The following is a 12282-nucleotide window of genomic DNA, read 5'->3' as shown; positions in this document are numbered from 1 at the left end:
TTTTTGCTTTTCTTATCCTTTTTCATTTTTTTTCAAAAAAAAGTACGTTTGAGCACAGTGATTGCTATTATTTAAAAATAATTTTTTATATTATATTTTATGATATCATACTAACATATTTTATATTTCTATAGTTTTCAAATTATCTTTATTTTTTTTCAAGTAATAAGTTCAAAAATGAAATAATGCGTTCATATGTTTAACAAACACAAAAGTAAAAACAAAAATTGTAAAAAACAATAAGTTTCTTTTTTAATTGTATATACTTGTATTAAAAGCAATTATATTTAATGCATAATAATGGGGTTTTGAATATTAATTCGTTATACAAAGATCTATTTCTTTTGTTTAAAAATATAAGGTATTTTTAACTAAATCTCACCCCTAATAAAGTAGTTATCTATTTTCAAACTAACTATATTTTTTCATATTTATCCTTATTAAATACCCTACAATAAATATAAAGTCATTATCAATAGGGATACTTTTGAAAAAAAGCAATGATTACACCTCAAAAGATTAAAAATACCTTATATTTTTGAACATTCAACTTCTCAAAAAATACCTTATATATTTAAATGGAGGTGGTAGTCTATATTTTTTTTTGGTAAAATATGTGGCCAAAGCCCAAATGCTTTATTCAACTATGGAAAAACCTTCCACATCTACTCTATTGTTTTTATTCAATTATTGTAATAAAATATCTATATGTTTTCAATCTAAGAGAGTGAAGTTTGCTAAAAAAAAATTAAAGTAATTATAATATGTTATGGCCTAATAAAAATATATTATTCATTGAATATGAGAGTCACATTTTATACGTTATGTTATGGCCTAATAAAATATATTATTCATTGAATATGAGAGTCACATTTTATACGTTAGAACTTCTCATAAAATATATATCCACTTAATGTAAAGAGACAAATGAAATAGATAAAGAAATAAGTAAATTTCTTCCTAATCTTACACCATACAAGACATTTTCCAGTTAAATTTAAATTTAAATAAAATGCAACAGTAGACCCATGCCACTTATTTCACTGTTTTATCAATAGTGATATTTTTTATATTTTATTATGTATAAGATTTAATAAGTTATTCAGCTTTTTATTTTTTTTAGGGAAAATAATAAAATCCCTTTGAAATATATAAATGATAATTTGATCCCTTAAAATATCATAATTTTCATGAAGTTTTTAGGGACTTTTCTATCATTAATGAATTTATATAACTTATAAAATTACCTTTGTTAAAAATAAATAATTTACAATTTTTTTTCTTGTATTTACAACTTTTTTTTCTTATATTGGCAATAATGTAACAACAAATTACAACTTTGTATATTAAATTTTTTATTTGCTATTGTATTATTGTGAATATAAGAAAAAAAGTTGTGAATATAAGAAGAAAAGTTGTGAATCATTTATTTTCATAAGGATAATTTAATAATTTATATATATTCATTAATAACAGAAAAGTTTCTAGGGACTTCAAGAGAATTATAACATTTTGATGTATTAAATTATCATTTATATATTTTAATTAGATGAATTTTATTGTTATTTTTTCTTTTTTTTTTACACTCATGAATATCTTTAAGCATACCTTATATTTTATATCTTTTATTTTAGGCCCTGCCTTACATAATTTCAAACTTTCGCAATTAATGGTTCTAATAGCTGTGCCGGCTGAAAAAAAGAAAATGTATTGATGACTGCTCAGTGACTAATAAGCATAAAAAATCGATGTTAAAATATTAAATTTAAAACAAATTGTTGAGAATAGGGTTATAAAATAATTCTACTTGTTTTTCTTATAATAAAGTCTTGAAAACAAGTATTCTTTTCGTTTTTTTAATGTCTTTGGTAATCACGTTTTTTTTTTTAATGTCTTTGATAAAGACTTCAGACTTAAAAAATTTTCGTCAATTTTTTTTAATTAATCATTGACCGAACATACGATATAATTTATACAAGTCTACTGAAAAATAATAGATCAGACATTAAATTAAGTGAGCAGTTTTGTCTTTTTTCAAATGGTCTCAAATTGAGAAGATTTTGAAGAATGAAATTTAGAGGATTTTGATCAATAATTATTACTCCCTTTGTCCTTATATATAAAGTGTTTTCTATAAACTAATTTTATCCTTAAATATAAGAGGTGATAATAATATTTTTAAGTAATTAGATAATTTTACCCTGCTTTGAAAAATGAAATAGATTATTAATTATATATTTTTCCTACAATCATCATGATATTAATTATGAGATTATTAGGGGTAAAACTGAAAAATTATTATATTTTTATGTGAGTTCAACTAAATAAAAAACTTTTATTAGTATATAAAATTTAGTTAAAAATATTTTATATATAGGGATAGAAGTAATAACTTACATTTTCCAATGATAAATCACCAACATTAATTATAAGAAAAATTAATTTGCAGGTCCTTCTAATTTCCTTCAATTTTAAATTAGTCCATTTAATTTATTTTGTTTTATTAATCCCTTTTAGTTTGCTCAATGAAATTTTTTAATCCTTGATAATTAAAATTATTAAAGAATTATTAACTTTTTTAAAACAAAAATGCTTTTAAAATTTATAGAAAATTTAATTTTATTCATATAATATTTGCATTTTTATAGATCAATGATTAACATATTTAAGTGACAAAAACTACGAAGATTTGATTAAAACAATATAAAGAGATCTAATTTAAAATTGAAAAAATTATAAGGACCACCAAATTATGATTTATAAGAGTTATGTAATTAATTCTAAAGTTATATTATATTTTAATAAAAATATAAGAGTTATTAATTTCATTTTTTTAAAAGAAAAATAATAAATTTTAATTCTTAGCAATTAACAGTTTATTGGTCAAAATTTATAAGTTTGATTAAAATAAAATAAACTATAAGGATTTAATTTAAAATTAAAAAAGTATAAAGATCTATAGATTAATTTTTTTTAATTAAACATGTCACAATCACAAAAGTTAAAGTATACTTTTAATTTATTAACTCTATATAAAGTTTTAATTTAGTTTTTAAATTTTATAAGTATTTTTTTCAGTCTTTTAATCTTAGTATTGTTAATTTTAAATAATTATTTTTTGTATCAGTCATTATTATTTAAAAAAATTAAATTAATATGTTAATATTTAACAATTTTTTATCAATTTTTAAAAATTTGATGTAAGAAAATTTTGAGATGAAATTAACAATATTTATAAAATTAAAAGAACAAAATAAAATTTTGTGTAAAATTAAAAGACTATGTATACTTCAGTCCAATCACAAATACTAAAGCTATGTATAGTCGAGGTCAATGGCCTTTTATATATATATATATATATATATTATAACTCAATAAATTAACGCAGCAATTTAAGTGCATGATTAAAATGCTGATAAATTATGAGGCTCCATTATGGCAATTTCCCTTTATAAAAATTGAGAGGCACCTTCGCATCTGTTTCCCATCTCAAGTGAGTGAATAAAATATTAGATTTTAAAATAAAATGCTGGCAATAAGCATATAAAAATGTCTACCTGCACATTTAGCAGGAGATTAAATATTCAAAGTAGGTGAGGATATATATAATTTTCATTTTTTATTCAATATAAAAAAGACCTAAAATTATATAACTGGGCGGACCATTCAATTATTCACATCTAGCCATCGACAGAAAGACAATGTAAAAATAAAAAATTACACACAAATTTTTTATAATACAATTAAATATTACAAATTCTGTTTATAATAAATTGTAACAAAATAACAACACAACATATATATATATATATATATATATATATATAAAATGATGACAACATAACATTGTGTGTTGTCAATTGTCATTTTCTTATGCAAAGACCACCATCGACCGAAAAGCAATATAAAAAATTGGAATGCCGCAAGAGCAAGGTCATGCATATCACACCACTGATTCAATTAGGAAAAATATATTTTAGTTCCCCTATACTTTACTTGAATTTGACTATAGATCTTTGCTTTTTTTTTTTGGTGATCTAGATCCCTATACTTTTGTTTTTCAATATTCTTGATCCTTTCATGAGTGGTGTTATAGTGATCTAAAATAATGAAAAATAAAAGTATAGGGATCCAGAATACCAAAAAAAAGTGCAAGGATTTACAGGAAACTCGAATAAAATGTAGGGACCCAAAATTATATTTTCTCTTCAATTTATACATTTCTACTCAGAAATACCATGCTTATTTAAGAAAAAGGCTAAATGTGCAAATTGAGCCACCAACTATTTTTTCAAGAGCATTAAGTAGCCTATACTTTGAGATGATGCAAAGTAAATTTTCAACTTTAAAAAACCTAACATCCAGTAGCCATTTTTAATTTTCATTTAACGAACATTAACTTCCATGTAGGGCCCCACAATTTTTTGATAAAATGACATATGACACTCTACCTCAGCAAATAAAGGTGCAAATCTACCATGGATTATCTTTTGAGGAGCACTTGGTAGCCTCTGCTATAAAAAAATGAAACATGCAGCCTATCAATTTTGACCAAACATCATTTATTTTTAAATTTATAAGATCCATAACGTGTGAATCTCTCCAATCTTCTTGCTTTCATTCTTAATCTCAACTTGTGAAGAAGAAGTTCAAATAGTTTTTATTTGAAGATATTTACTAGAACGATACCAATGAAGTAGAAAAAAGAAAAGAAAGAATACAAGATTTTGTTTAAACCTTTGTGGCAATTCAAGTAAAGCAGCAGTTTGAATTGCGATACTACTACGTGAAATATCTCCCTTAACCAATCACAGTTAATTAACTAATCAAAGGTAATTAAGGGTCTAACCATAATAAAAATTACTAAGTTTGTAATTGTAGAAATGAGATCCTAAATTTTTATAGTTTAAAATAATTTAAAATACTTATTAAACTTTAAATTGGAGTAAAGTAATGGTTTGAAAGCATAAGATACCTTAGAGGAGTGAAATAGTTTAAAAACAGTTGAAAAATATCAAAGGCTAAAAAAATAGACCAGTACGTCATAGCATGTGCACATGCACCGCAGCAGATCTTTCTCTATGCCACATGCCATGGTGTAGGCACCACATGCTGCGAAGTGTTACATGTTATCAGACAGGAGCCATTTGACAGCAAATTGGACAACTTTTGACGTGCCCCATTTCTTCGTCCAAAGTTCGAATGAGATGATCTAAATGTTTATGAAAAGCTTCTTTTACAACTAACTAATGACATAGGTTTTACCTTCAAATTAAGTCATGTAAGGAAGTTGGACACCCAACATATTTTCAACCATTTTCACAATTTTCACAACTCAAGGTTGTCCAAAATTCCATACAAGTGCCAATTGTCATTCCTAACACTCAGACTATACTTATGCACATATACATATACAGAACTTAAGATTACCTATACAATACACCACCTGCGCATATATATCACAATATCAAATTTTTACTCCTCAACCCCTTTAATACTAAAAATAGAATGGGAAGGTTTTAGCATTGCATTTCATAATAAATATTTAATATTATGATTAAATCAACTTTACTATACTTGCACTAGTATTTTGACTATATCAACATTTCCAATTTATCATAAATAATATCCTAGGGTCCAAAATACATTCTAGATATCATAAATAACTATATAGTGCAAGTGTAAACAAAATGCATCCTAATCGAGAATATACTTATCCATTGCACAAAATAATTAAAGATAAGAGGCTTTACAATAGGAACCCTAGATTCTTAAGCCTTTGGAAGCTTTTTCCTTTCCATACTAGAGCTAGAGCCTATAAAATATTGAAATAGAGGTGTGAATCTAGCTACTTAGTAATCAAGGTACACCTATCCTATATAGTTGTATATCAATTAATTTAAACACACATAAATGAAATAGAGGTGTGAATATACTTTTACATGCCACACAATTTATCATATCATAATTAAACTAACTTTCATACTTCACATCTCAAACCATAAGGTACATTGCCACAAGATACATAGACATGTGACCATAACCTAATTTATTAATCCCATGCACATTTCCATAACACAAATAACTATTTAACAATGGTATACTCACTACCACAACTTGCCATTAACTTAATAACCATATGACACATCAGGTAAACACATATACATGATCAATTTCACCTTATACCTTCCTTACATCTTCCCATTAAAACCATGGATTATAATATCAAACAAGACTCCGTTCGTGTGATTGGACTACCCAAGATCCCTAATTTTGAGGTGTGACTATACTAATGTGTAAATGTAGTCACCAACTATTTTTCTAAGAATATTAGGTAGCCTATACTATAAGATGGTGCGAAATAAATTTTTAATTTTAAACAACGGAGCATCTAATAGCCTCCATTAATTTCACTTGATAGATGTTAAGTGGGGCCACAAAGCTTGACTAGAAATGTCATGTGGCACTCCACCACCATCATGTATAAAGGGAAAAATTTAGCCACAAACTATTTTTTTGAAGAGTATTGGGTTACCTCTACTATAATAAATAGACTATCTAGAACCTTCCCATCAATTTTGACCAAATGTAATTTATTTTTAGACTTATGAGATCCACAACGCATCAATATCTCAAATCTTTGAGCCTTCATTCTCAGTCTCAACTTGAGAATAAGAGGCTCAAAGAATTCTTATTTAAAGACATTCACGAGAATAATGCCAATAAAGTAGAAGAAAAAACTTGATTCAATCACTCCATTTCTATAAAAATAATTCTTGGCTAAATTAAAATTGAATCAAGCTTCTCCCATTCATAGTGTAACATCCCAAATTTTAATATTTCGGTTATTAATGAATTAATCAAGGTTAATTTGGTGAAATTGAGGTAGGAAATGAATTAAGAGGATTAAAGGACCTTTTGAGCTTGGTAATGACCTTAGGATGTGAGTCTAAGGCCAAGTAAGGGTCATGTAAGCTAAAAAGGGAGAGAAAAATGAAGGTGTGTGTTTCTACATCACGCGCTGCGGTGTGTGCATGGTCTGTTGTGGCTCAATGAAATAAACAGAGAGGAAGAACCTCCCTGTGCCACATGCCGCATGGCCTATTTTTTGTAGCATTTAGTCATGAATTTGATTCAAAAAATAGAAGAAAGAAAAGAGGGATTGAGAGAGAAACAAAGAAGACAAAGAGAGCTCTGTTAGAGCTTCATTTCTAAAAGGATCAGAGGTATTTTGAAGCTACCAAACTGTAAAAGTAAGTTTCCTAACCTCCTTTTCTCCCTTTCCAACCCATTTTCCTGAAGTTTTTGGTTAAGGTTTGAGTTGGAATAATAATTTTTAGTTCATATAGGTTATGGGTCTGAACTCAATGACTCAAATGGAGTAAATGAGAGTTGTTTTGAGTATTTAAACCTAGAAATTATGGGTTTAGACATTAATGGAAATTTGAAGGTTTAGTGAAGCTATTGAGAGCTAAAGAGAGCTAATATATCTAATAGGTAAGCCTAAATATGAGAAATAAGGGTATTAGGTATTTTAGAAGTGGAAAGTGAAGTCTTACAGGTGTGTATTTGACAATGTTGATAAGTTAGACTTGATACATTATAAATTAATCATCGGAGCACCGCATTTGGCTTGGAAAACAAGCTTGGAAGCATACATTCAGGGGTAAATCCTTAACCTCTCAAAAGTTTGAGATAACTGAAAAAACCCTATTTTAAGTAATTATTTATTAATTGAGTTTCTAATATGAAAATGCGTTACTTGTATGCATGATTGAATTGTGAGTATGAAAGAACGTTTTAAAATTAGTGTATATATCTTGTTTTGACTTGAAATGTGGACTTGGATTCAAAACATTTTGCAAATGATGGCATGTAATTGAAATGAGAAGTGTGTGACATTGATGTGATGATAGCATGGTTGTACTGATATGCAAGTATTTTATGTGTAGCTAAATGAGAAATGGAAACATATTATAAAATTGAAAATTGAAATGGAAAATGATGGTGAAAATAATATTGATGCTCACTTGGGTAGCATATTATTGTAAGCCCAACGTGTTGATATTTAAATAATGAAATTGTAAGATGAGTGAGTATTATATATTGCATAATCAATTGGCAAGAGTTCGTCTAAGAAAAGGAGTAGATAAAAATCTATATCGTATATACGGATGCTTTTCGGTGCACGAAGGTATAGCTTTATCCCATAGTTTATCGAGGGATTGTCCTATAATTTGTTGGATGGCTAGAACCTGATTATCTTTACCTATTTATCGAGAAGATAAGCTTTGGGTAAAAAAATTGACAAAATTCACATAAAAGTGAAATATATATTAGGAAGTCTCTATACTTTGATTTCATTTTATTTTTAGTCCTCATAATTTTATTTTGTTATTATCAACCCCTTTCACTAGCACCAAAAAAAAAACAAAGAAATTAAAGCTTATATAATTGATTTGCCAATTCGATAGTGAAGTTGGCTTAGATAGGTAATTTTATGACCAATTTATAAAATGAATTTCCAAACCATTTTAAAAACTATCCCAAAAGTCTTTTTCTTAAAAAAAAAAAAACTTTCTAAACCAATTGTTCAAATCAGCCTATTTAAAAATTAGTGCATTCTAAATTGTCACAATTGGTTTAAAATCTGTAGCTTTCTAAATCGACTGTGACATTAACCGATTTAGAATTTATACTTGTTAAACTTTGTTATTATCACAACTAGTCTAATTTTTTTAAAAAATAATTAGTTTAGTTTGTTTTTCCCCTAAACCCCTGCCCTGTACCTAAAAAGAAGAACAAACATGAAGCCAATATTCTAGCCAACCCAATAATTTAATTTAAGAGAGAATGATATTGAGATCTCAAAATGATCAATTAATTCAATTGGGATTCTAAATGCCAAACTTCATAAATTTATAAGTTTGGTTTTTAATTTTACAACTTTTTTATGATGAATTTGCAACTCGTATTTTAAATTTTAACAAGGAAAACAAATTTATTTATTCATCAATCATGTTAAAATTTAAAAAATAAGTTACAAATTTATCATAACGAAATTGTAAAATTGAGAGTCAAATTTATAAATTTTTAAAGTTTGACACTCGAAACCTAAGCTAAATTAATTCATTATTTTGGGAGCTCTCTATCATTCTCCCTTCAATTCAATTCTATTCAATTGAAATCAATTTTTTAAATATTCAATATTATGCTAAATAATATATGCATATATTGTAAATTTAGTTTACAAGCCTTTCTATAAAAGTTGTTGACATCGAAAGTGTCATTATTAATTCCCTATAGTTAAGTTTTAAAAAATTGAACAATAACTCGTTTTAGTGAATTAAGGGGTCATGGTGTCATACTTTTCTTTTCGGCTACCGGTGGCAACAGTCTTCCTGGCGGTGACAATCACAAGTCCTCCCCCCCCCCCCCTTCTTTTAGTGGGACAAGGCATTTTAAAAATGAAAAAATAATAATAAAATATCTTTAAAATATATAAATGATCATTCATCTTTTAAAATGTCATAATTTTTTATAAATTTATAGAGACTTTTTTGTAATTAATGAATTTATATAAATTATTAAATTGTCCTTGAAAGTAAATGATTCACAAATTTTATTTAAATATTTACTTTTCTGTTTATATTCACAATAATAAAACAGCAAATCACAACTTCACATGTTAAATTTCTTATTTGTTGTATTTGACATATCATTTTTATTCTAAATTAAAAAAAAACAAACTCAGCATTAAAAGAAGTGAGTTGTGCCTAATCCTAAATTAGGTGGCAATTCTTCCGACCATTTCTTTTTACTACCAGCTGGTGCTGATCATTGCTCTTCAAAGAAAACTTATTCAAAATTATCACATTCATGAAGTTGAATCGCAAATAATGATAAATTAAGTGATAATTATTACGAATGCATAGACAAATTTTTATTCCCCATAATAACTAAAACGGGGGGACGACATAAGACTTCAACAACTTATGATTATTAAGTACTCCCAATAACAATTTCCTTTGTTTCTTTCATTAGTAAGTATAAGCGTTAACTTTCCATGCTTACATAGTTCTAAAAGCAACCTAATTATAAACAACAATACAAATATAGAAACTACTGGACTTATGTTCTGACCAATTTATTATTGTATTATAATTTGGCTCATTTCCCCAAATTCTCGTCATCATCTAGCTAGAAACTACTGGACTTGGATCTTATGGTATATTCTGCAACAAGCTGAGCAAAGGAAGATGACTTGTCCTCTAGTAATTTTGCTGGTGAGTTATACTCTTCAATAAGTCCTGCTTCATGGAGATCGTATGAAAAGGACATATAGCAAATCCAAGAATAGAAACTAGAGAGGTTCAAAGAAGAAGAATAAGCAACTTAGCTGACCTTGATTGAGAAGCAGAACCACATCGCTGTCAAGAACAGAAGTTATTCTATGTGCAATGGTAATGACTGTACACTCAGAGAAGTATTGCCGAAGAGTTTGCTGAATCAAATTATCTGTGGCAGTATCAACTGATGCAGTAGCTTCATCAAGCACCAACACCTTACTTCTCTTAAGTAGGACCCTACCAAGGCACACCAATTGCCTCTGACCCATGCTCCAATTCTCACCATTTTCGCTAACTGCACCCATCTTCACAAAAGCAATCAGTTTTCATTTCCAGGATAAAACATAATATAATGTCTCTTCATGATCAAGAAAAATATGGCAAACCTGTAGAGTCTAGCTTTCCTTCTTTCTTTCGAACTTCATCTCCAAGCTGACCTTATCCAGAGCCTAAAAGCATGTCAATCAATGAAGGTAAAGCCTTATTAAGAAACAGATACAAGTTTAATTTTGGGAAAACAAACTAACATTTAGTGTATGCATATTTTATTGGCAAATATTACAAACTTTTATCAACCCTGGTTACATAATTTTAACCCTAGTTACATGACTATAGTTAATTGTTGATAAATTGTTGATAAAAAGTAACCCTAATTATTACAAGAAGACAAAATTACTTTTGACAAAATGGAAAAGTAAGGAGACAATATAGGTTTAGGCTTCTTTTTAGCTTTTAGACTTTATTTTCCACCACTTTTTGTCTTATCAACTAGTCTTCTTTCATCTTCTTCTTTACTTGTTAGCAGGCACTTGTCGGCAGACTAATCCAAAATATTTATGTTAATAGAAGGGTCTTACCTCTCAAATTTGTTCGTCTGTGCAATCTTGCAAAGGGTCTAGATTACTTCTCACTGTGCCTTCAAACATGGTTGGATCTTGAGGAATAATGCTAAGTCTAGACCTCAAATCATGAAGTCCAATTGATGAGATGTTGATGCCGTCAATCATAATTTAACCAGCAGTTGGCTCAGTGATCCTGAAAAGTGTTTGTATGAGAGTTGTTTTACCACTTCCTGTTCTCCCTACTATGCTAGTTTTCATTCCTCCATGGAATTTGCATGTTATGCCACGCAACACAAGTGGTAAATGTGGGGCATAACGAACCTTCATCATAGGCATGAACATCTTTAACATTAGTACAAACATAATGTTGAATCCATGAACAAAAACAACCTTTTATAGGGCATAATCTATCCATTTGGAGATAAAATCCAACCCTTAACAAAGATATACTGAGAAAGATTTTTTTTCCCCTAAAGAAATTTGAAGGAAAATAAAATCACAACATATGAATGAGATTTGCACTTGACCCTAATTTATGGCTAACACAAAGTACCTGTAGATCAAGAATATCAACTTCTCCATGTGAAGGCCATGAAGGATAAGGTCGATTTTCTTCTATTACAAGAGAAGGCTCACAAGGAATGCAAGTGTACTGCAGTACTCTCTCCACTGATATAATTTTACTTTCCATGTTGCTAAGATTCACCATCATCCAAGCTTGTAATGCATTTAGGCTAAGTCCATATGTAACAGCCAATCCAGCAATGCCTTCATATTATGCATATGAAACAAAATAAGTAAACAATTCATATAGAAATTGTCAATTGGTTAATATGGCAAAATTGAATTAATTACCCGGATCTATGACTCCCTTTGACATAAATATCAAGAATATTAAGAAAACAGCGAATGTGGTAGTAGACAACATATCTAAGCGGAAGCAGAGCCATTCCATAGCGCCAGCAATATTGAAATTTGGACGAGAATACTCATCCACCAATTTCATATTCGTTTCCTGGAATCTTGACTCCTGGTCAAAGCTTCTGATAGTTGCTGCTCCTGAAATTGTTTCGGAGAAGTGTTGAATAATT

At 28.1% G+C, this 12282-nt stretch overlaps 1 protein-coding gene across 2 annotated transcripts; it reads right to left on the bottom strand.

Moving 5' to 3' along the window:
- Nucleotides 1–9897: 9897 nt before the first annotated feature.
- LOC129301784 (ABC transporter C family member 3-like) lies at nucleotides 9898–11120 on the bottom strand. 2 transcript variants are annotated; one of them, XM_054940373.1, is made up of 3 exons: nucleotides 10736–11120; nucleotides 10405–10654; nucleotides 9898–10310 (listed from the first exon to the last, which is right to left on the bottom strand). In XM_054940373.1, the coding sequence occupies exons 2-3, from the start codon at nucleotides 10652–10654 to the stop codon at nucleotides 10201–10203; spliced, it is 360 nt and encodes a 119-aa protein (XP_054796348.1). In that variant the 5' UTR covers nucleotides 10736–11120; the 3' UTR covers nucleotides 9898–10200. The 2 variants fall into 2 exon arrangements, with proteins under 2 accessions (XP_054796348.1, XP_054796349.1); XM_054940374.1 differs by having other exon boundaries at nucleotides 10405–10644; nucleotides 10736–11114.
- Nucleotides 11121–12282: the final 1162 nt, after the last annotated feature.

This window comes from Prosopis cineraria, unplaced genomic scaffold (genome assembly GCF_029017545.1).
Source record: "Prosopis cineraria cultivar Desert tree isolate PC_DT_omini unplaced genomic scaffold, ASM2901754v1 PC2, whole genome shotgun sequence".
Classification (NCBI taxonomy): Eukaryota; Viridiplantae; Streptophyta; class Magnoliopsida; order Fabales; family Fabaceae; genus Prosopis; species Prosopis cineraria.
Note: the sequence above shows the minus strand (reverse complement) of the source record. Positions and strands in the feature narration are given on the sequence as shown.